The 21,830-nt window shown below is 41.8% G+C and overlaps 1 protein-coding gene across 44 annotated transcripts in view; it reads right to left on the bottom strand.

The window, feature by feature from the left end:
- The window catches only part of USP54 (ubiquitin specific peptidase 54), a 138,461-nt gene that overhangs the window by 69,021 nt on the left and 47,610 nt on the right, over positions 1-21,830 (bottom strand). For 8 of the 44 annotated variants that reach the window (XM_055275753.2, XM_063637470.1, XM_063637477.1 and 5 more), the window contains exons 2-3: positions 16,420-16,583; positions 10,850-10,942 (exon numbers count right to left, since the gene is read on the bottom strand). In XM_055275753.2, the coding sequence (XP_055131728.1) occupies positions 10,850-10,942; positions 16,420-16,566 (240 nt within the window). In that variant the 5' untranslated portion in view covers positions 16,567-16,583. Of the gene's footprint in view, positions 1-10,849; positions 10,943-16,419; positions 17,963-20,075; positions 20,380-21,830 lie in introns of those variants that run through there. The other 36 variants (XR_008657231.2, XR_008657229.2, XR_008657232.2 and 33 more) reach the window with 17 other exon arrangements.

Below are 21,830 nucleotides of genomic sequence, written 5' to 3'. Positions count from 1 at the left end.
AAGAACTACCAAAAGATTCTATCAACCCAGAAAACCCAGAAAAGTAGAGTGTTTATAGTATGGTCCAAGCACTGTACTAGGCACTGTGAGAAATACCAAAAGAGTTGAGCTACTTTCCCAAAAATTCATTCAGCCACGCTAAATACTGTTAAGTCAAACAATCTTAGATCTAGATAGATAGCATTTATAAAACTTCATGAAGGGCAGGGCACAGTAACTCACATCTGTAATCCTAGCAGCTTGGGAGGCCAAGGCAGGAGGATCACTTGAGGCCAGGAGTTTAAGGCCAGCCTGGACAACATAGCAAGACCCTGTCTCCATTTTTTTTAACCTAAAAAAATTAAAATTTAAATAAAACTTCATGAAGAAGCTAACTTCTGAAGCAGAGTTCTGAAAAGTGAATGTGGTTTGGCAAAAGGGAGGTAAAACACTCCACACAAAGTGAATGGCATCTGAAATGTCTAAGAGGTAGACATAGCAAGTGCACTGTTATCATAGTTGAAATGGAGAATGCCCAGGGAAGGAAAGGAAAGAAATATAAAATTAAGTTTTAAAACGTTTGTAATCATGCATTTTTAAGTGATTTAAGAAACAGGTGGGAGCTACTTCAGGATTATGAGAAGATACTAACTTCAATATAGCATTCCAGGGTATTCTTAGGTTTAAAAACAAATGAAGTAGGAAGATACTACAGATAGAGGGGCAATTTAGGGATCTGGAAAAAAGTAATCTTTTTACAAAAACAGTGGGCAAAAAGACTTAATACCAGAAATACAGACCAGAGGGGAAGCATAAAGAGAAATGACAATCTGTTAACTGGGCGTGGTGGCACACACCTGTAATCCCAGCTACTCGGGAGGCTGAGGCACGAGAATTGCTTGAACCTAGGAGGTAGAGGTTGCAATGAGCCAAGATCATGCCACTGCACTCCAGCCTGGGTGACAGAGCAAATCTCTGTCTCATTAAAAAAAAAAAAAAAAAAGAGAGAGAGAGAGAGAAAAAAAAATTACAATCTCCATGCTAGAATTCAGACAATTTTCAGCTTTCCTCTTTACACTTTAGTGTGCTTCCTAGAATGGTTGCAGTGCTTTTCTGTATTTTATAATTAAAATAGTCACACAAAAAGAGAATAAACATATACACATACATAGCCAAAGAATAATAAACGCCCACACACCCATGTGCCCACCACCCAATTTAAGAAATAGAAAAATAAACCATGAGTTTAAGCCTCTCCAACTGATTACATACTCTTACATGAAATCTACCCTCCACCTTCTACAGAACACAACTATCCTGAATTTTGCGAAAAGCATTTCCTTTTTCTCTACAGACTTATCACATGCGTGTACCTTGAACAATATGTTCTTCAGTTTTGCCTGGTTTTAATTTATATATAAATGGAATCATGATTCATATAGTCTTCTATGACTTGCTTTTTTCAATCAGTGTGATGTTTTATGCGATTAGCCCAAGTTGTTGCATGCAGCTGCAGAATTCATTTTCATTACTATATAGTGTTTTACTATTGGAATAAACCATAATTTTTATATCCACTCAGTGTAGTTGGAATGTGTTATTTCCATTTTTCTACAATCTCAAAATATACTACTTTGAACATTCTCAAATATATCTTCTGGCACATTATGTATCAAGAAGTTTTCTACAATGTATTTCTAGGGGTGGAATTGCGAGGTGGTTACATGGTGCAAGTTCAATTCTACTAAGTAATGATAAACTGTTTTCCTAAGTAGTGATATCAATTTATATTCCAGCTAGCAACGTATGTAAAGTTCTCATTATTCCACATTTTTGGTAACACTGTATTTTTTTCTCTTTTTGAGATAGACCCTATCTGTCACTCATGCTGGAGTGAAGCAGCATAATCAAGGCTCACTGCAGCCTCAATCTCTTGGGCTCAAGTGATCTTCCCACCTCAGCCTCCCAAGTAGCTGGGACCACAGGCACGCACCAACATGCCCAGATAATTTTTAAAAATGTTTTTGTAGAGACAGGATCTCACTTTGTTGTCCATGGTGGTCTCAAAATCCTGAGCTCAGCGATCCTCCTGCCTCAGCCTCCCAAAGTGCTGGGATTACAGATGTGAGCCACCACAGCCTGGCAGTAACAATTTTATCAGATTTTTAAATGTCTACCAACCTGAAGGGTATGGCTTAATTTACATTTCTTAGATAGGGGGCAAGCATTTTTCATATGCTCAGGGGTTATTTGGGTTTCCTATCCTGAGAAAGGCCTGTTTGTAGCTTTGTCCATTTTTCTCTTGACTCATTTATCTTTTATTTATTTATTTACTTATTGAGATGGAGTTTTGCTCTTGTTGCCCAGGCTGGAATACAATGGCACGATCTCAGCTCACCACAACCTCCACCCTCCAGGTTCAAGTGATTCTCCTGCCTCCGCCTCCCAAATAACTGGGATTACAGGCATGCGCCATTACGCCCGGCTAGTTTTGTATTTTTAGCAGAGACAGGGTTTCTTATGTTGGTCGGGCTAGTCTCAAACTCCCGACCTCAGGTGATCTGCCCGCCTCGGCCTCCCAAAGTGCTGGGATTACAGGCGTGAGCCACCACACCCGGCCTTTTATTTATCTTTTATAGGAATTTTCTGGAGTTCTATGCTAGATACTAATCTTTTGTTACATATATATGTTGAAGGCCGGGCGCGGTGGCTCAAGCCTGTAATCCCAGCACTTTGGGAGGCCGAGGCGGGTGGATCACGAGGTCAGGAGATCGAGACCATCCTGGCTAACACGGTGAAACCCTGTCTCTACTAAAAATACAAAAAATTAGCCGGGCGTGTTGGCGGGCGTCTGTAGTCCCAGCTCCTCGGGAGGCTGAGGCAGGAGAATGGCCTGAACCCGGGAGGCAGAGCTTGCAGTGAGCCGAGATCGCGCCACTGCACTCCAGCCTGAGTGACACAGCAAGACTCCGTCTCAAAAAAAAAAATATATATATATATATATATGTTGAAGATATTTTCTCCAGGTTTGTAGCCTTGTCTCTTTGCATTCTTTATGGAGTCTTTACATGAATGAAAGTTTTTGAATTTTTGTAGTAAAATTTATCAATTTCCTAACTTTTTTTTCATGTCTTATTTAATAAGTACTTCCCTATTCCTGAGGTCATGATACTCTCTCATATTTTCTTCTAAAACTTAAAAAAAAAAAAAATTGAGACAGTCTCACTCTGTCACCCAGGCTGGAGTATAGAGGCATAAACAAAGCTCACTGCAGCCTCGACCTCCTGGGCTCAAGCAAACCTCCTGCCTCAGCCTCCCAAGTAGCTAGGCCGACAGGTGCGCACCACCATGCCTGGCTAATTTTTGACTTGTTATAGAGACAGGATCTCATTTTGTTGCCCAGGCTAGTCTCAAACTCTTAGGCTAAAGCGATCCTCCCACCTCGGCCTCCCAGAGTGCTGAGGTTAGAGGTGTGAGTCACATTTTAGTCCTTAATATCTGAAATTCTTACTTTTCGTATGGTATGAAATAGGAAACTAATTTCCTTTTTTCTTTTCCCTATAGGGATAACTAATTGTCTCAACACCATTTATTGAAAAATCCGTTTTCTCCTTAGATTCACAGGGCAAGTAGCAAGTTTCCTATATGACTATTTCTGAACTACAAATTTTGTTCCATTGATTTATTTGCCATACTGTGTAGATACCACATTATCTTAATTATTAGTTTTAAAATTCTTGATATCTGGTAAAGTATGCTAGTCATTAATACTGTTTGGCAAATATCTCTGGTCTTACCCCTCTCAAGGATCACCATAGGACTACAGTTCCAGGTTCCCTTGTGGGACGAGATTAGTTCTGTTTCAATGAGCTGTGAGCAAAAGTGAAGTGACCTGCTGAGCATTTAACTGCCCGTGCAAAACCCTCCAGAGCTCCTTTTTCCCCCTGGCTTAGCAACTAATATTTTATATGGTGGTCAAGCATGGTGGCTCATGCCAGCACCTTGAGAGGCCAAGGTGGGAAGATGACTTGAGGTCAGGAATTCAAGACCAGCCTTGGGTAACATAGCAAGGCCTCATCTCTACAAAAAAAAAAAAAAAAAAAGAGTTGGGCATGGTGGCACACATCTATAGTCCTAGCTACTTGGGAGGCTGAGGCACAGAATTGCTTGACCCCAGGAAACTGAGGCTGCAGTGAGCTATGACTGGTACCAGTGTACTCCAGGATGGGTGACAGAGCGAGATACTGTCTCTAAAAAATAATAATACTCAATATGATTGTAGCTTTGGTACCTAAGTGATATAATCAGTAGTATCCCTACTTATCTTTAGTGAATGAGAAATAAATATTTGGTATATTAGTCACAGGGATTTTATGGTTGTTTATTACCACAGTATAACTGGGCCAGGAATGGTAGTTCATGCCTGTAATCCCAGCACTTTGGGAAGCCAGAGTGAAAGGATTGCTTGAGCCCAGGAGTTCAAAACCAGCCTAGGCAACATAGTGAGAACCCATCTCTACCAAAAATTTAAAAATCAGCCAGACATGGTAGCACCTGCCTGTGGTCCCAGCTACTCGGGAGGTGGAGGCAAGAGGATTCCTTGAGCCCAGGAGGTCGAGGATGCAGTGAATCATAATAGCTCCACTATACCCCAGCCTGGGCAACAGAACAAGATCCTATTTCAAATAAATAAATAAAATGACTTAGCCTACCTACTCTGAAGTCACTCACTCTGCTGTTACTTTTCAGTAGTGTCCTATTTTTCCCTGTTTGTTATGTAAATTTCAGAACTGTCTTTTCTCAACTTCCAAAATAAGCCTACTGATCAGAGTATACATGAGTACCACCACATTGGAAAATAAATGGCATTATCTAAAAAAGTTGAAGACATACATATTCTATGATCTAGTAATTCCAGTCCTGGGCATGTGTACAAAAGAAATGTGTACACATAGGTAAACATGTACAAAAATGTTCTTAGTAATACTCTTCATAAAAATAAAAAACTGGAAACAATCCAAATGACTACCAACATTTGGTAGTTGGTAGTCATGTTGGTAGTCATCTGGTAGAAGAGATCACCAACAGTGATTTATTTACACAAAGAAATATCAAGGCCAGGCACAGTGGCTCATGCCTGTAATCCTAGCATTTTGGGAGGCCGAGGAGGGCAGATCACCTGAGGTCAGGAGTTCGAGACTAGCCCGACCAACATGGAGAAACCCTGTCTCTACTAAAAATACAAAAATTAGCCGGGCGTGGTGGCGCATGCCTGTAATCCCAGCTACTCGGGAGGATGAGGCAGAAGAATCACTTGAACCCGGGAGGCGGAGGTTGCAGTAAGCTGAGATCGCACCATTGCACTCTAGCCTGGGCAACAAGAATGAAACTCCGTCTCAAAAAAAAAAAAAAAAAAAAAAAAGAAAGAAAAAGAAATACCATACAGTAATGAAAATGAACTAGACCTACACACAACAATGTAGATGCTCTTATAAACATATTGCTAAGAAACACACACAAAATTTACATACAATGATTCCATTTACAATGAAGTCTCAAAAACAGATAATTTTAAAATTAGATTAAGAATAAATATATAGATAGTAAAACATCAGATAAAACAAGGAAATGGGCCAGGCGCGGTGGCTCACGCCTGTAATCCCAGCACTTTGTGGGCCGAGGCGGGTGGATCACAACGTCAAGAGTTTGAGACCAGGCCGGGCGCGGTGGCTCACGCTTGTAATCCCAGCACTTTGGGAGGCCGAGGCGGGCGGATCACGAGGTCAGGAGATCGAGACCACGGTGAAACCCCGTCTCTACTAAAAATACAAAAAATTAGCCGGGCGCGGTGGCTGGCGCCTGTAGTCCCAGCTACTCGCAGAGGCTGAGGCGGGAGAATGGCGTGAACCCGGGAGGCGGAGCTTGCAGTGAGCCGAGATTGCGCCACTGCACTCCAGCCTGGGTGACAGAGCGAGACTCCGTCTCAAAAAAAAAAAAAAAAAAAAAAAAAGAGTTTGAGACCAGCCTGGCCAACATAGTGAAATCCCATCTCTACTAAAAATACAAAAATTAGCTGGGCATGGTGACGTACACCTGTAATCCCACCTACTTGGGAGGTTGCAGCAGGAGAATCACTTGAACCCAGGAGGCGGAGGTTGCAGTGAGCCGAGATCATGCCACTGCATTCCAGCCTGGGCGACACAGTGAGACTCTGTCAAAAACAACAACAACAACAAGGAAATGATTACCACAAATATTAGGAAGTTCCCTGGGAGAAAAGAGATCTGATTGAGAAAAAAGGGAGGAGAATGTATATGGTACTGGCAATTTTCTTTTTTTGTTTTGTTTTGTTTTGAGACAGAGTTTTGCCCTGTCACCCAGGCTGGAATGCAGTGGCACGATCCTGGCTCACTGCAACTTCTGCTTCCCGGGTTCAAGTGATTCTCATACCTCAGCCTCCTGAGTAGCTGAGATTACAAGCATGCACCACCACACCTGGCTAATTTTTTGTATTTTTAATAGAGATAGGGTTTTGCCATGTTGGCCAGGCTGGTCTTGAACTCCTTACCTCAGGTGATCCACCTGCCTCAGCCTCCCAAAGTGCTGAGATTACAGGCGTGAGCCACCACATCCTGCCGGTACTGGCAATTTTCTATTTTGACTTGAAGAGTTATTGCAAGGGTGTTGACTTTGATTACTCGTTATACTGGATTTCTGTGGTTTTACACAAATGTCTCATACCATTTTTGTAAGATTTATTCATATTTACTGCATATACTTTGTTGCTATTATAAAATGCTTTTTAAATTGCATTTTCTGTTTGTTGCCAGCTATAGAAACAGTCCTGGGCTGGATGCAGTGGCTCACACCTGTAATCCCAGCACTTTCGGAGGCCGAGGCAGGTGGATCACCTAAGGTCAGGAGTTCGGGACCAGCCTGGCCAACATGGTGAAACCCCAGCTCTACTAAAAATACAAAAAATTTGCTGGGCGTGGTAGCAGGTGCCTGTAATCCCAGCTACTCGAGAGGCTGAGGCAGGAGAATCACTTGAACCTGGCAGGCAGAGGTTGCAGTGAGCTGAGATTGCGCCATTGCACTCCAGTCTGTGCAACAAGAGTGAAACTCCATCTCAAAGAAAAAAAGAAACAGAACTGAATGTTATGCCTTGATGCGACAACCCACTATACTCTCTCATTGCTGCTTCTGACTTATCAGTAGATTGAGTTTTTTTGTAACAGTCATATCATCTGCAAATAATGGCAACTTTGATCCTTTATAATCTTTATATCTTTGGTTTTCTTATTTACAATGACTAGAATCTAGTTCAATGATGAATTATATTATTTTCAATAAAAATATTTTTATTTTTTATTTTTTTAGAGACAGGATCTTGTTCTATCACCCTGGCTGGAGTGTAGCGGCACAATCATAGCTCACTTCAGTGTTGAACTCCTGGGCTCAAGTGATCCTCCCACTTCAGCCTCCAGAGTAGCTGAGTCTACAGGTATGTGTGACCATGTCCCACTAATTTTTTTTTCTTTGTAAAGATGGGGTCTTGCTATGTTGCCTAGGCTGGTCTCACATTGCTGGCTTCAAGCAATCCTCCCATCTTAGCCTCCCAAAGCACTGGGATTACAGGCATAGCCACTGCTCCCAGCCCTATAAAAGTAGTTTTAAAGTGGGGAACAAAAGAGACATCGTACAGGAGGACACAGGTGCTGATGGCTCATTTCAAGTTTACTCCTTCATATGTTTATCATCCTTTCCCTTCTCTCAGAAAATGAAGCCCTCCATCCTGCATGAGGGAATAGCTCTTGAAAACTGGCTATTCTAACAATTTAAACTTCTTAACTACTAAAATCAAGTTCAGCTCATCCACACTTCCAAATTAGTCTATCTGCATTACAAGTCTATAATTTTCAAATCAAGTATACAATAATTAAAAGAATAGAAACAACGCCATCTAAAACGTGAAGTGTGTTCAAACTAAGCCTAATTGTTTAACATCTATATAGCACTGAGGAACTGAAAAGCACTTAGGGGAAAAAAAATCAAACTTTTAATACACTCCCAACACAACAAATGAGGCAGTGTAGGAAAATAAATCTCTTGGTTAGATCAGGCAGTGATGTAATGAGGAAAGTACCAGAATTCTAACACATCCCCAGAGTTATGAAGACCCAAAATATAGCCTTTGATAAATACATCCCCATTTATCTATCCACCACAAGCAACTGTCTCTCTGAAAGAGTCCCAAAATACTTCCTCTGCCCAACAAATTGACAATTTCCCTTCGGTACTTGTGTGTCTCAGAGGGTAAGTCTAGTGGTTGGTTTTCTTCATCTTTCTGGTATAATGATACTGATTTATACTAAGTAACAGTTTGTCCCTCAGGAAAATGAAATATAACAAGAGTGTGGCAGCCAGTTCTCCAGAGTCCCACCCAGATCAATGAAGAGTATAGCACAGTCCCGACTAGTCAAAGGACTATCAGAGGTCATATAAGTGCTCTCATCCCTTCTTGGTACAGACAAGAGTTTCCAGTGTCAGAGAGTTCTTCTACTAGGGACTTCTCCAGGATTCACATTTCCCTAGTAAGTATCCCCAAACACGTTTTGTTTTTTTGTTTTTCTCTCCCTTTCTGAATGACTTTTTTTGTCATTGTTGTTTTCTCCCTAGCATGGCTCTAATGCCATGAATCAGACTTCCTTTGGACTACTAACCACGGGACTGCTGTATTTCTTGTTTATCTAAAATTAGATACTTCATGTATCTTTCAGAAAACCAGATAAAATGCCCTTTGGATGGATCCCTGTCTAAATGGGCACAGTAAGAAATGTTATATTCAACTTGTAAAAGATTTGGTTTTATTAAAATTCATATTTGAACTCCCCAATAAACCAATAATTTATATTCTATATTTTGTTACAAGTTATAATGGTTCCAGCTGGGCATGATGGCTCACGCCTGTAATCCCAGCACTTTGGGAGGCCGAGGCGGGCATCACCTGAAGTCAGTGAGACCCTGTCTCTACTAAAAATACAAAAATTAGCTGGGCGTGGTGGCAGGCTCCTGTAATCCCTGCTACTCGGGAGGTTGAGGCAGAAGAATCGCTTGAACCAGGGAGGCAGAGGTTGTGGTGAGCCAAGACCGCGCCATTGCACTCCAGCCTGGGCAACAAGAGTGAAAATCCGTCTCAAAAAAAAAAAAAAAAAAAAAGAAAGAAAAAAAAATCTGCCTATCATGGGCTTAAAACTCTAAAGTGAGTTGGGTGTGGTGGCATGAGCCTGTAATCCCAGCCTACTCTTGAGCCCAGGATCTCTTGAGCCCAGGAGTTCAAGACTAGCCTGGGCAACATAGCAAGATTTCATCTCCCCCCCCAAAAAAAAAAAACACCCTCCATAGTAATACTGGTCAAAAAAAATTTTGAGGCAGTTATTGCAAATAATTAATATAACTGGGAAAATCTCCTAAAGTTTTCGGTCACAATTCCTATTTCAGGATGTAAAAGCAACTATTATAAATTAAACATATAACGATCACATCCAAACATCCCTGTAACAAACCAAGAATTCAGACTTTATGAGACCAAAAATGACTGTGGAAGCTTACTCAGAAATCAGACAGACTCATCTATATAATCCATTATATATCTGGACTAAGAAACTATAGGGAAACTACATGTTGGAGAAACAGAGAAAGCAACAGAATTGGCCCTTTACACATCATAGCTCTTTCCCTTTAGCAACATACCTAAAATCTCTAAGTCAGAAATCTCTCACCTTAGGCCATCTTCTTTGCTCTAAAGAAATCTCTGGTTTCATTTTATTCAGAAATGAAAAACTTGGAAACAGGTGGGGAAGAAAAAAAACAGAAATGAAAAACTTAAAACTAAACAATACATGGGGTAGAGAACTGGTATAAAAGAATCATTTAAGTGTGGTAATGGGAAACTAGGGAATAGAAAAATTTTAGTACTGGCATTATTCTCTTTTCCTTTTTCTTTCTTTTTTCTTTTTTTCTTTTTTTTTTTTTTGAGCCAGGGTCTCACTGTGTCGCCCAGGCTGGAGTGCAGTGGTGTGATCAGAACTGCAGCTTTTAACTTTTAAGCTCAAGCAATCCTCCCACCTTGACCTCCCAAAGGCTGGGATTACAGACACGTGCCACCTCACCCGTTGTACTGGCATTTATCAATAGGAAGAGTTTATTGCTAAATTTAGCTTTAACAAAATTAATTACGTTAAAAACACCTAGTTGCATCTTCTTTTAAAATGAAAATTTAGAATTAGCTTTTCAAATAAACACTCAAAGTAGAAGCAGGCTGGGCGCAATGGCTCACGCCTGTAATCCCAGCGCTTTAGGAGGCCGAGGCAGGCGGATCACCTGAAGTCAGGAGTTTGAGACCAGCCTGGCCAACACGGCGAAACCCCGTCTCTACTAAAAATACAAAAATTAATCAAGTATGGTGGCACACGCCTATAATCCCAGCTACTCAGGAGGCTGAGACAGGAGAATGGCTTGAACCCAGGAGGCGGAGGTTGCAGTGAGCTGAGATCGCACCAGTGCACTCCAGACTGGGTGACAGTGAGACTCCATCTCAAAAAAAAAAAAAGGGAGAAGCATACTTGCATAGTATTCTATCACATCAAACAGAGCTGCATAAGCAAAGAAGGTTCAGTAAAAGAGACTACCTAAGCCAAGTACTAATTCTTTGAAGCAAGCAAACCAATCATATCCATTTTTGCACTAAACCACAGGTAGATAATTCAGTAACAAATTATTTGGCATCATCCTGATTAACCAAACCACCTTGATATTGACCATTTGGCCGCCCAATGGTAGTGAGAAGAAACTAATTGGAAGTACTTACCTTGAGAGCGCAAAAGATGCAGGAATCTCCCATGCACTTGTGAGTTGTAAGCTGCCTAAAGCTACGTCGGAAGATATCCAAGTGCCACAAAACCTGATGAGACAAGGAAAATATTTCATTACTCTATAAAAAGCCACCATTTAATTTTAAAGTAAAGAGTTCAAGCAAACATAGGTAATGACTGCAGAAGATGTCTTTATTCCCAAAAGAAAACTTCATTCTAGTATATTAAAACAAATGTGAAAAAAGGTGAGGTATCTAACAAGAAAAATAAATGGTCACATTCTGGGAAAGATATTAATTTGAATGTAAAGTGAAGGTAATACAGTTAAAATATGACATGACATACATCAAATATGATCCTGAAGAGGAAATTTATGGGTTAAAGCTGAAGAATAAGGATTTATATTAATGATTCACACAAGAAAAGACAGAATATTTTAAAACTTATATTAGAAATGTGAACCCTTCCTCCCTCCCTCCCTCCCTTCCTTCCTTCCTTTCTTTCTTTTCTTCCCTCTGTGGCCCAGGCTGGAGTCCACTCCGCTCGCTGCCCACTCCCTGCCTCCGGCTCCCGTGATGCTCCTGCCCTGGCCTGCGGGCTGCCTGAGATTGCCGGCGCGCGCCACCACCCCTCCCTGGTTTTTCTCCTTTGGCTGGAGGCGCGGTTTCACCATGTCGGCCAGCCTGGTCTCCAGCTCCTGACCTCCAGTGGTCTGCCCGCCTCAGCCTCCCGAGGTGCTGGGACTGCAGACGGAGGCTCGCTCACTCGGTGCTCGGTGTTGCCCGGACTGGAGTGCAGTGGCGTGGTCTTGACTTGCTGCAGCCTCCGCCTCCCACTTGGCTTCCCAGGGTGCTGGGATTGCAGCCTCTGCCCGGCCACCCCGTCTGGGAAGTGAGGAGCGCCTCTGCCCGGCCGCCCCATCTGGGAAGAAGTGAGGAGCGCCTCTGCCCGGCCGCCCAGTCTGGGAAGAAGTGAGGAGCGCCTCTACCCGGCCGCCCCGTCTGGGAAGTGAGGAGCGCCTCTGCGCGGCCGCCCCGTCTGGGAAGTGAGGAGCGCCTCTGCCCGGCCGCCCCATCTGGGAAGAAGTGAGGAGCGCCTCTGCCCGGCCGCCCAGTCTGGGAAGAAGTGAGGAGCGCCTCTACCCGGCCGCCCCGTCTGGGAAGTGAGGAGCGCCTCTGCGCGGCCGCCCCGTCTGGGAAGTGAGGAGCGCCTCTGCCCGGCCGCCCCGTCTGGGAAGTGAGGAGCGCCTCTGCGCGGCCGCCCCGTCTGGGAAGTGAGGAGCGCCTCTGCCCGGCCGCCCCTTCTGGGATGTGAGGAGCGCCTCTGCCCGGCCGCCCCTTCTGGGATGTGAGGAGCGCCTCTGCCCGGCCGCCCCGTCTGGGAAGTGAGGAGCGCCTCTGCCCAGCCACCCCGTCTGGGAGGTCTACCACAGAGGCCAGAAGCAATGTGGGGGCTGGACATGGTGGCTCACGCCTGTAGTCCCAGTACTCTGGAAAGCCGAGGCGTGTTGATCACTTGAGGCTAGGAGTTCGAGACCAGCCTGGCCAACATGGCGAAACATATGAAAAATACAACTGACAAACCAACCAACCAACCCAGCGACAACAAAACAGGTCTGCCCTGGAGTCATACTCTAATTTTTTCTATTTTCCTCCCTTTCTGATCCTTTATCCCACTTTCTTTTTCTTCCTCTTCCTTCTCCTTCTTTTTTGTCAAATAGAGGATTGAGTTATTATCATTGATCCATACAAAGTCCCTCTCTCATTTATTTTCTTTAATTCCCACCCCCCATTTCTATTCCCTGCCTTCCCATGTGCAACCTTCCTAATATGTTTGATATGCATCTTTTTGTTTGTACGTACTTTTAGAAAATGTTTATTGTTTTGTGTGAAAAAAAAATTAAAAATAAAAAATAAAATGATCAGAAAAAAAAAAAGAAATGTGAACTGTAGAAATGTGAGCTGTAGTGTGGAATTTTATCTTTGTTAGAACTCTCAATTTTCAGACATTTCTTAGAGAAGTGTGATCTCCTTAAGTCAATAGGGTAAAAAATAATGATTTTTATGCTTTTGTTGAAATGGGAAAAAAATATGATATTAACAGTGATAAATCATGTTATAGTATATACTCTTGATGTGATGTGTTGAGAATGGCACTATACTTTTGTGGTCTTCCTCCCCAAAACCTATTACCCTAGTCTAATCATGAGAAATGCATTAGACAAATTCCAATAGGGGAAGGGGGATATCCAAAAAAATACTTGATCAGTACACCCCAAAACTGTCAAAGATTATCAAAAACATAAACATTCTGAGAAAATGTCACAGCTAAGAGGAGCCTAAGAAGACATGACAAGTAAATCTAAATGTGGTATCCTGGATGAAATCTTGGGCCAGGAAAGGACACCAGGTAAAAACTAAAGAAATCTGAATAAACTGCAATTTTTAGTTAAAAAAGAAATGACGTAGTATATAGCATAATGCCTTAGGAAGCTCCCCCTTGCTAGGAAAACATTTAATGTCATAATATATGAAAAAGCATAATTTCTGGAGCCCCAGATGACAGCACACCTCTGGAGCTTCTTCTTACTTATATGTCTCAAGATACATACTGTAAAAGTTCTTTGAAACTGGCTGTGCTCCCAAGTAAATAACATCTTTTTATAGCAAATATAATAGGTTCAACTCATCTGTGGCAAACACAGCTTTGAAACCGAAAGTTAGAATATTAGCTCATAACAACAATTATTTTCAACATGGAACATGATTATAATAGGGACTCTAAAACCATCAATGCCTCAATCATTAAGTATGGATACAGAAATATGTATGTGTATATATATATTATGTATTGTATATGGCACTGGAAATTAGAATGGAAAATCATAAATAGTATTATTTCAACTGACAATATAAATAGACCACACAGAAAAAAAAAATCACAAAAATGGGACTATGGCCAAGACACGGGTAAACAAACACATTTATATCAATGCCTTATTTTGCCTGCTTCTAAATCACAAAAGTATTATCAGGATAAAAAGTAACTAAAAAAACTAATATGTGGCCAGGTGTGGTGGCTCATGCCTATAATCCCAGAACTTTGGGAGGACAACGCAGGAGGATCATTGGAGCCCAGGAGTTCAAGACCAGCCTAGGCAATTATAGTAAGACCCTCTCTCCACAAACAATTAAAAAAAAAAAATTAGCCACGTGTGGTAGCATGTGTCTGTAGTCCTAGCTAACTAGGGAGGCTGAGGTGGGAGGATTGCTTGAGCCCAGGATGTTAAGGCTGCAGTGAGCTATGATTACACCAGTGCACTCTAGCCTTGGCAACAGAGTGAGACCTCTGGCTCCAAAAAAAAAGAAAGAAATGAAGAAAGAAAACTAATATGCATCATCCAGGACAAAAACCTAACCAACTCCACCTAACTACATGAAATTTGGGTAATAATTAGGGAAAGCACTTAAATTTTTTCTATAGGCTTACCAGCGCAGAATTTTTTTTTATTGTTTTCAAATAAAAACTTAAAAACTGAGAAAGAGGCTGGGCGCAGTGGCTCACGCCTGTAAGCCCAGCACTTTGGGAGGCCGAGGTGGGCAGATTACCTGAGGTCAGGAGTTCAAGACCAGTCCAGCCAACATGGCGAAACCCCATCTCTACTAAAAGTACAAAAATTAGCCCGGTGCAGTGGCGCACGGCCTGTAATCCCAGCTACTCAGGAGGCTAAGGCAGGAGAATCGCTTGAACCCAAGAGGCGGAGGTGGCAGTGAGCTGAGATCCCACCACTGCACTCAAGCCTGGGCGACAGAGTGAGACTCTGTCTCAAAAATAAATAAATAAAAACTGAGAAAGAGCATGAAACTTTTATTACCTAGATAAGCTTGGCAACATTCTTGTATTATGAATGAGGAAACTCAGACACTATTACCTGTACAAAGTCACAAGACTAGTCTACAGAATGGCTAAAACTAGAACCCAGGTCTCCTCCTAATGCTCAAGACCACTGTTCTTTATACTAAATATCTTGTCTTCTCTCATAGCAACCCATTTTCTCATAACATCTGAGGAGTCAAGCTAATATTTTACCCAAGTATAATTATCTTGGGTGGCAAATTTCATTTACTTTTACACTGAAGAGCAGAAAAGAAGAGAAAGTAATTACTTGAAAGTTAGGCCAAGGGGGATGAACTTAACATGCTATGGGTGTGACTGGGCAGAGCAGACAGAAAGCTTTGGGATTCTAAGATCAGTCAAGTGGCAAGCAACAGTGAAAGTGAAAATGTAGGGTAGATAATCACCTTAAGGGAATTTACTTTCCCCTAGCTCTGTTCAAGTGTATCTGACTAGACACTAGTTATGAGCCAAAACAGGAGAGCTCAAAGGGAGGAGATAAGTTGGACAAAGACTAGACTCCATTCAATACATGGGCCAAAAGCCTGAATATTAAGAGACGAGATTAACATACCTGAAAGTCTTTGACTTTTGGAAAGAATTTTGCTTCTATACTAGAGAAAAGCAACAAGGATAACACACCTTGCTCCCAAAAGGAGAAACAGAAAACAGGCCAGACGCCTGTAATCCCAGCACTTTGGGAGGCTGAGGCAGGTGGATCACTTGAGGCTAGGAGTTCAAGACCAGCCTGCCCAACATGGTAAAACCCTGTCTCCACTAAAAATACAAAAATTAGCTGGGTGTGGTGATGCACACCTGTAATTCCACCTACTTGGGTGGCTGAGGCATGAGAATTGCTTGAACCTAAGAGGCAGAGGTTGCAGTGAGCTGAGATCACCCATGGTCCCAGCTACTCAGGAGACTGAGGCAGTAGGATCACCTGAGCCCTGGAGGTCAAGGCTGCAGGAGCTGTGATTGGGCCACTATACTCCAGCCTGGGCAATAGAGTGAGATTGTCAAAGAAAAAAAAAAAAAGAAAAAGAAAAATAGGAACTGGTAGAGACTGTTCAGGAAAAAAAGTTGATAAATAGAAAGATAGGCCAGGCGCAGTGGCTCATGCCTGTAATCCCAGCACTTTGGGAGGCCAAGGCAGGTGGATCACAAGGTCAGGAGTTCGAGACAAGCCTGGCCAATATGGTGAAACCCTGTCTCTACTAAAAACACACAAATTAGCCGGGCGTGGTGGTGGGTGCCTGTAGCCTGTAGTCCCAGCTACTCGGGAGGCTGAGGCAAGAGAATCACTTGAACCCGGGAGGTGGAGGTTGCAGTGAGCCAAGATCGCGCCACTGCACTCCAGCCTGGGCGACAGAGCAAGACTCCATCTGAAAGATCACCTGGTCCATTTACCTCCCTTTAGGCATGTAAATAATAGTAGTTACAGTTATTATTATTTCTCTTACCATTATTAATCCCTCTTTTTTACAAATGAGATAATTGAGATTAAAAGAGATAAAGTGACCTGCCAAAGATCACACAGATAAATGTAAAAATTATCTCAGGTTACTAACCTCAAACAGAGACTATCAAGCATTTTATTTAAAAAGAGTTATCAGAAATACAGCATCAGCAATTAAAAGTCAAAGTTCACCAAAAATAAAGAAATTACCCTTACCTGCAGGGCACTGTTGAGGAAGCAGCTGTTTTGCCCTGGCTCATTGCTGAGGCCTTTGCTGGGGGCTATGGAGGTTGAGCTTCGAGGTGCAAACATCCCTTGTACACTACCACGACCCCCTGAAAAATAATTTCTCTTCCAAGACATTATTGTTCACATTTAGCCTGAAAAAAAAAAACGGAGAAGGATTTGTGCCTTTTTGGCAGGAATTTCTGTCTGCTAAAGTTCTAAAAGGAAAGGGAATCCAGAATTTAGTCAATTTATTTTGGAAGATTTTGAGTTTACCACCTTCCAAATATCTGTGTAGTCAAGGGACTCAGGTATCCTCCTAGATCAAGATGACAGAGCCCTCCCTCACTTGTTCCAAACAATCTCCAAAATGTAACATGGCACAGGACTAATGCAAACAGAGAAATCCTTAAGTATTGCTTCCTTCTATTTTTCTTGAACAGTCTCCATAAAGTCCTAGTGAAGTGGATGTAATTCTCAACTCCAACAGCATCCAGGATCAGGGTAAGATGTGTTCTTCAGGCTTTTTGATAATGCTTCTTATGGACTGAAGATTTTTCCAACTGGAAGGAGAGGCAGACAGATAAGCAAGAATCCAACATAATCCTCCTCGCCCTCTATTGCCTTGTCTCATCATCCTCTGAAGCAAAAACTCAAATTCTGAGCAACTGCAAAAGGTTCCACAAAGCCAAGAAGAAGCCTGTTTGAATCATCTGAGGTTTTTGTTGATGTTCTTGCTGCTTCTTTTTAATGTGCCCCAAACTTCTATTGTCCCATCCAGATCTTCAGCAAGTCTCTCCTCTTTCTTCTGGGACTAGAATAGCCAGCTGTGTCAGAGAGCTTTAACAGAAATAAAAAAAATCAAAAGCTTGCGTCACTTAATGACTCTACTGGCTTTGGACTGTTCTGCCAAGATCAACGTTGCCTCACCTCTCACTATAAACTTGAAACCTTGGCAAACAATGCCAAAAAAAAAAGAAAAAAAGAAAAAAAAAGAGAGAGACACCCAAACTAAAGAGATGGAAAAAAAGGCAAGAACAGCTTTACTTTCAGGGGAAAAATTCTCTGAAATTTTCTTGAAGCAGAAGAAAGTTGATCTGGATAGAAATAAAAACCAAATACAAACTTTCCAGTATCAGGCTAACACAAAACAAATCACCAAGTAAGCACACACAAACTAGGAACTGAAACAGTTTCTTTTGGACATTGTGAATAAAGCACTTTTTAAAAGGTGTTTTCCATGAACATGCTTTTGAAAACCTGCTTAAAGCTGGGAAGGCCATGTTAGCAGTCTAAGATCTGTTCTCAGTAAAGATGTTCCATCCAGTGAAACACTGATGGTGAGTAAACCACATGTCCTTAACATGCAGTCCAAGAGAACTAAATCTTCTCCTGCCCTGTTTGTTTGTTTGATTTTTGCCAGAGGATCAGAGAGATAATTTGGGTTACAAATCACTTAATCTCCAGATTATATCCAAGGGCTCACGATCAGAGGCAATCCATTGACCAACTTTAGTTTTCAACTAATTAAAATGCCAGTGAGGCAACAGAGAGTAATACCAAAGCAAGTATGTTCCCTGGAAGGAAATCACCACATCTCCAGCTTTAAGTTTTCCTATAAGGCTGCCATGTCCATCTGCATAAGGAAAAATTTTTAAATGTTAAGTGTTAAATTTGCCAAGATCAACAATTCCTCATTCTCCCTTCCTTCTCACCATCATATGCACCACCTAAAAACGCAAAAATGCTTTAACATCTTAATCATTCTCTGGGAGATCACCTAGCATTGTCTACAGCATGTCCAGTGGAAAAACTGAGGTACAGGAATATTAAATGGTTGCATAAGACTGTTCCTTCCCTTCTGTAAATTCCCAGACTATTTATAATCTACATGTCACAATTAAAGTATTTGATTATACAATCTACTGTCACATTATTCTCTATTTTTATTACTCTCTGTTTTAGATCGTATCTGTCATAATATGACTACATGAAATGAAATAGTAACTACAGTCAGGTATGTGCTAAACATGATACTTATGTCCTTTATTTAATATTCACAACAGTCCTATCAGATAGCTATTAATAGTTCCATTTTACAGAAAAGTAAAGAGAGGCTTAAAGACATTAACTTGCCCAATTCAACACTGGTAAGTGGCAGAGCTAGAAATGTTTGACTATTAAACTATGAATCAATTATATATTTTATTATTCTATTCCAAAAGCTCCTATTACAGTGCTAGTCATAATGAGGCAGTCAATAAATACTGCCTGATGATTAACATGACACCAGAAAAGAACCCATATCTCCTACACAGACTATAAGACCCTCATCTTTCTACACACACCTTCATACACACCGCACTCAAGGCCACTAAGCAACTTCCAGCAAGCCATGCAGCATTCCTTCAGCTCAACTGCTGCAAAGGAATGACAAGTACCAAGCCTCCACTTTGCTCACAGCCAAAAGGACTTGGCAGGCAGGTGGGGTTTCCAATATCCACATTAGGAGCTAACTGAAACTCGGCCTGCCCTATGACACACACTCCTGAGTACAGGGAGCAAAAGGAGAAAAATGCAGTAGCAGAGAAAAGATTCTCAGGCTCTGAATGGCAGTATTATGTAGGGTAAAGCAGTAAGTTCTCAGACCTGTTCTAGGTGTGTCACCAACTAGAAGTGAGAGCATAAAGGACCAGACAAGAGAGGCAGTAATAAGTGGTCCAGAGAAATACTAACACCAAAAACATTTCACTTAAATTGTAGCTATAGCATTAAACAACGTAATCCTTCTCCAATGCCATTTACTGAAGATATGTGAGGAGGGGAATTATAGTTTTAGCTGTATGGCTCTCACTACCTAGTTTTGCTTTTTGGTTTTTTTGTTGTTGTTTTTGTTTGTTTTTTGTTTTTTTGAGGCAGAATCTCACTCTGTCACCCAGGCTGGAGTGCAGTCGCGCGATATTGGCTCACTGCAGCCTCTACCTCTTAGGTTCAAGCAATTCTCCTGCCTCAGCCTCCCCAGTAGCTGGGATTACAGGCATGTGCCACTATGCCCGGCTAATTTTTGTATTTTTAGGTAGAGACAGGGCTTCACCAGGGGCGGTCTCAAACCCCTGACCTCAGGTGATCCACCTGCTTCGGCTTCCCAAAGTGCTGGGATTACAGGCGTGAGCCACCACACCCAGCCAGTCAATTGATTTTTGATGAAAGTACCAAAGCAATTTAATTGAGAAATGACAGTCTTTTCAACAAATGATGTTGGAACAATTGGGACACCCACATGCAAAAAACTGAACCTTGAGTCCATACCTTACGTCTTATACAAAAATAATTCAATAGATCACAGTCCTAAACAAAAGACCTAAAACTATAAAATCTAGAAGGCAGGAGAAAATTTTTTATAACCTTTGGTTGGGCAAAGATTCCTTTTTTTTTTTTTTTTGAGACAGTCTCCCTCTGTCGCCCAGGTTGGAGTGCGGTGGCATGGTCTCAGCTCACTGTAATCTCCACCTCCCCAGTTCAAGTGATTCTCCTTCCTCAGCCCCATCACCCTCACCCCCAACCCCCTTCCCCCAGTAGCTGGCATTACAGGCATGCGCCACCATGCCCAGCTAATTTTTGTATTTTTAGTACAGATGGGGTTTCACCATGTTGGCCAGACTGGACTTGAACTCCTGACCTCAAATGATCCACACTCCTCGGCCTCCCACAGCACTGGGATTACAGGTGTGAGCCACTGCATCCGGACAAAGATTCCTTAGATACAACAAAAGCATAATGTATAAAAGGAAAAAATTATAGAATTGAACTTCATCATAAGAACGTCTGCTCTTTGGCAGACACTGTTAAGAGAATGAAAAGATTAGCCAAAGATTAAAAGAAAATATTTGCAAGTCACATAATAGATAAATGACTTAGATCTAAAATATATAGAATCCTCAAAACTTAGTAAGAAAAACTACCCAATTTTGGCCAGGCGCGGTGGCTCATGCCTGTAATCCCAGCACTTTTGGAGGCTGAAGCAGGTGGATCACTTTAGGTCAGGAGTTCAAAACCAACCTGGCCAACATGGTGAAACCCCATCTCTATTAAAATTACAAACAAATTAGCTGGGTGTGGTGGCAGACATCTGTAATCTCAGCTACTTGGGAGGCTGAGGCAGGAGAATCGCTTGAACCCAGGAGGTGGAGGCTGCAGTGAGCCGCGATTGCACCACTGCACTCCAGCCTGGATGACACAGCAAGACTCCATCTCAAAAAAAAAAAAAAAAAAAACTACCCAATTTTGTTTAATGGGCAAAAGATTTGAACATTTCACCAAACAAGATATACAAATAGTAAATAAGCACATGGAAAGATGTTCAACATTATTACCCATTAGGGAAATGGAAATTAAAACTACACTATACACCTATTAGAATAGTTAAAAACAAAAACAAAAAAAAAATTTAAACCTGACAACAGCAAGTGCCGATGAGGAATCAGAGTAACTGGAACTCTCCTACATTGCTTATAGAAATGCAAAATAGGCCAGGTGCAGTAGCTCATGCCTGTAATCCCAGCACTTTGGGAGGCTGAGGCTGGTGGATCACCTCGGGTCAGGAGTTCAAGACCAGCCTGGCCAACATGGTGAAACCCTGTCTCCACTAAAAATACAAAAATTAGCCGATGGCAGGCACCTATAATCCCAGCTCCTAGGGGGCACTGAGGCAGGAGAATTGCTTGAAACCAGGAGATGGACATTGCAGTGAGCCAAGATCAAGCCACTGCACTCCAACCTAGGCAAAAAGCAAGACCCCATTTCAAAAAAAAAAAAAAGAAAAGAAAAAGAGATGCAAAATGACACAGTTGGCAGTTACTTCTAAACTTAAATATATAGTCATGAGCTGCATAACAATGTTTCAGTCAAGAAGAGACCGCATATACAATGGTAGTCCCATAAAATTATGGGATTATGGGACTTACCTTATTTTTACTGTACCTTTTCTATGTTTAGATATGTTTAGGGACACAACTATTACTATTGTGTTACAATTGCCTATTTTATTTATTTATTTATTTATTTATTTATTTATTTATTTTTGAGATAGAGTTTCACTCTTGTTGCCCAGGCTGGAGTGCAATGGTGTGATCTTGGCTCACTGCAACTTCTGCCTCCTGGGCTCAAGCGATTCTCCTGCCTCAGCCTCCCAAGTAGCTGGGATTACAGGCATGCACCATCACCCTCAGCTACTTTTTGTATTTTTGTATTTAGTAGAGATGGGGTTTCACCATGTTGACCAGGCTGGTCTCCAACTCCTGACTTCAGGTGATCCTCCCACCTCAGCCTCCCAAAGTGCTGGGATTACAGGCCTGAGCTACCATGCCTGGTACCTATTATATTTAGTACAGTAACATACTATA

The sequence above is a fragment of the Symphalangus syndactylus genome, chromosome 4, assembly GCF_028878055.3.
Source record: "Symphalangus syndactylus isolate Jambi chromosome 4, NHGRI_mSymSyn1-v2.1_pri, whole genome shotgun sequence".
Taxonomy (NCBI): domain Eukaryota; kingdom Metazoa; phylum Chordata; class Mammalia; order Primates; family Hylobatidae; genus Symphalangus; species Symphalangus syndactylus.
The sequence above is the reverse complement of the archived record's forward strand: the minus strand, read 5'-3'. Positions and strand labels throughout refer to the sequence as shown.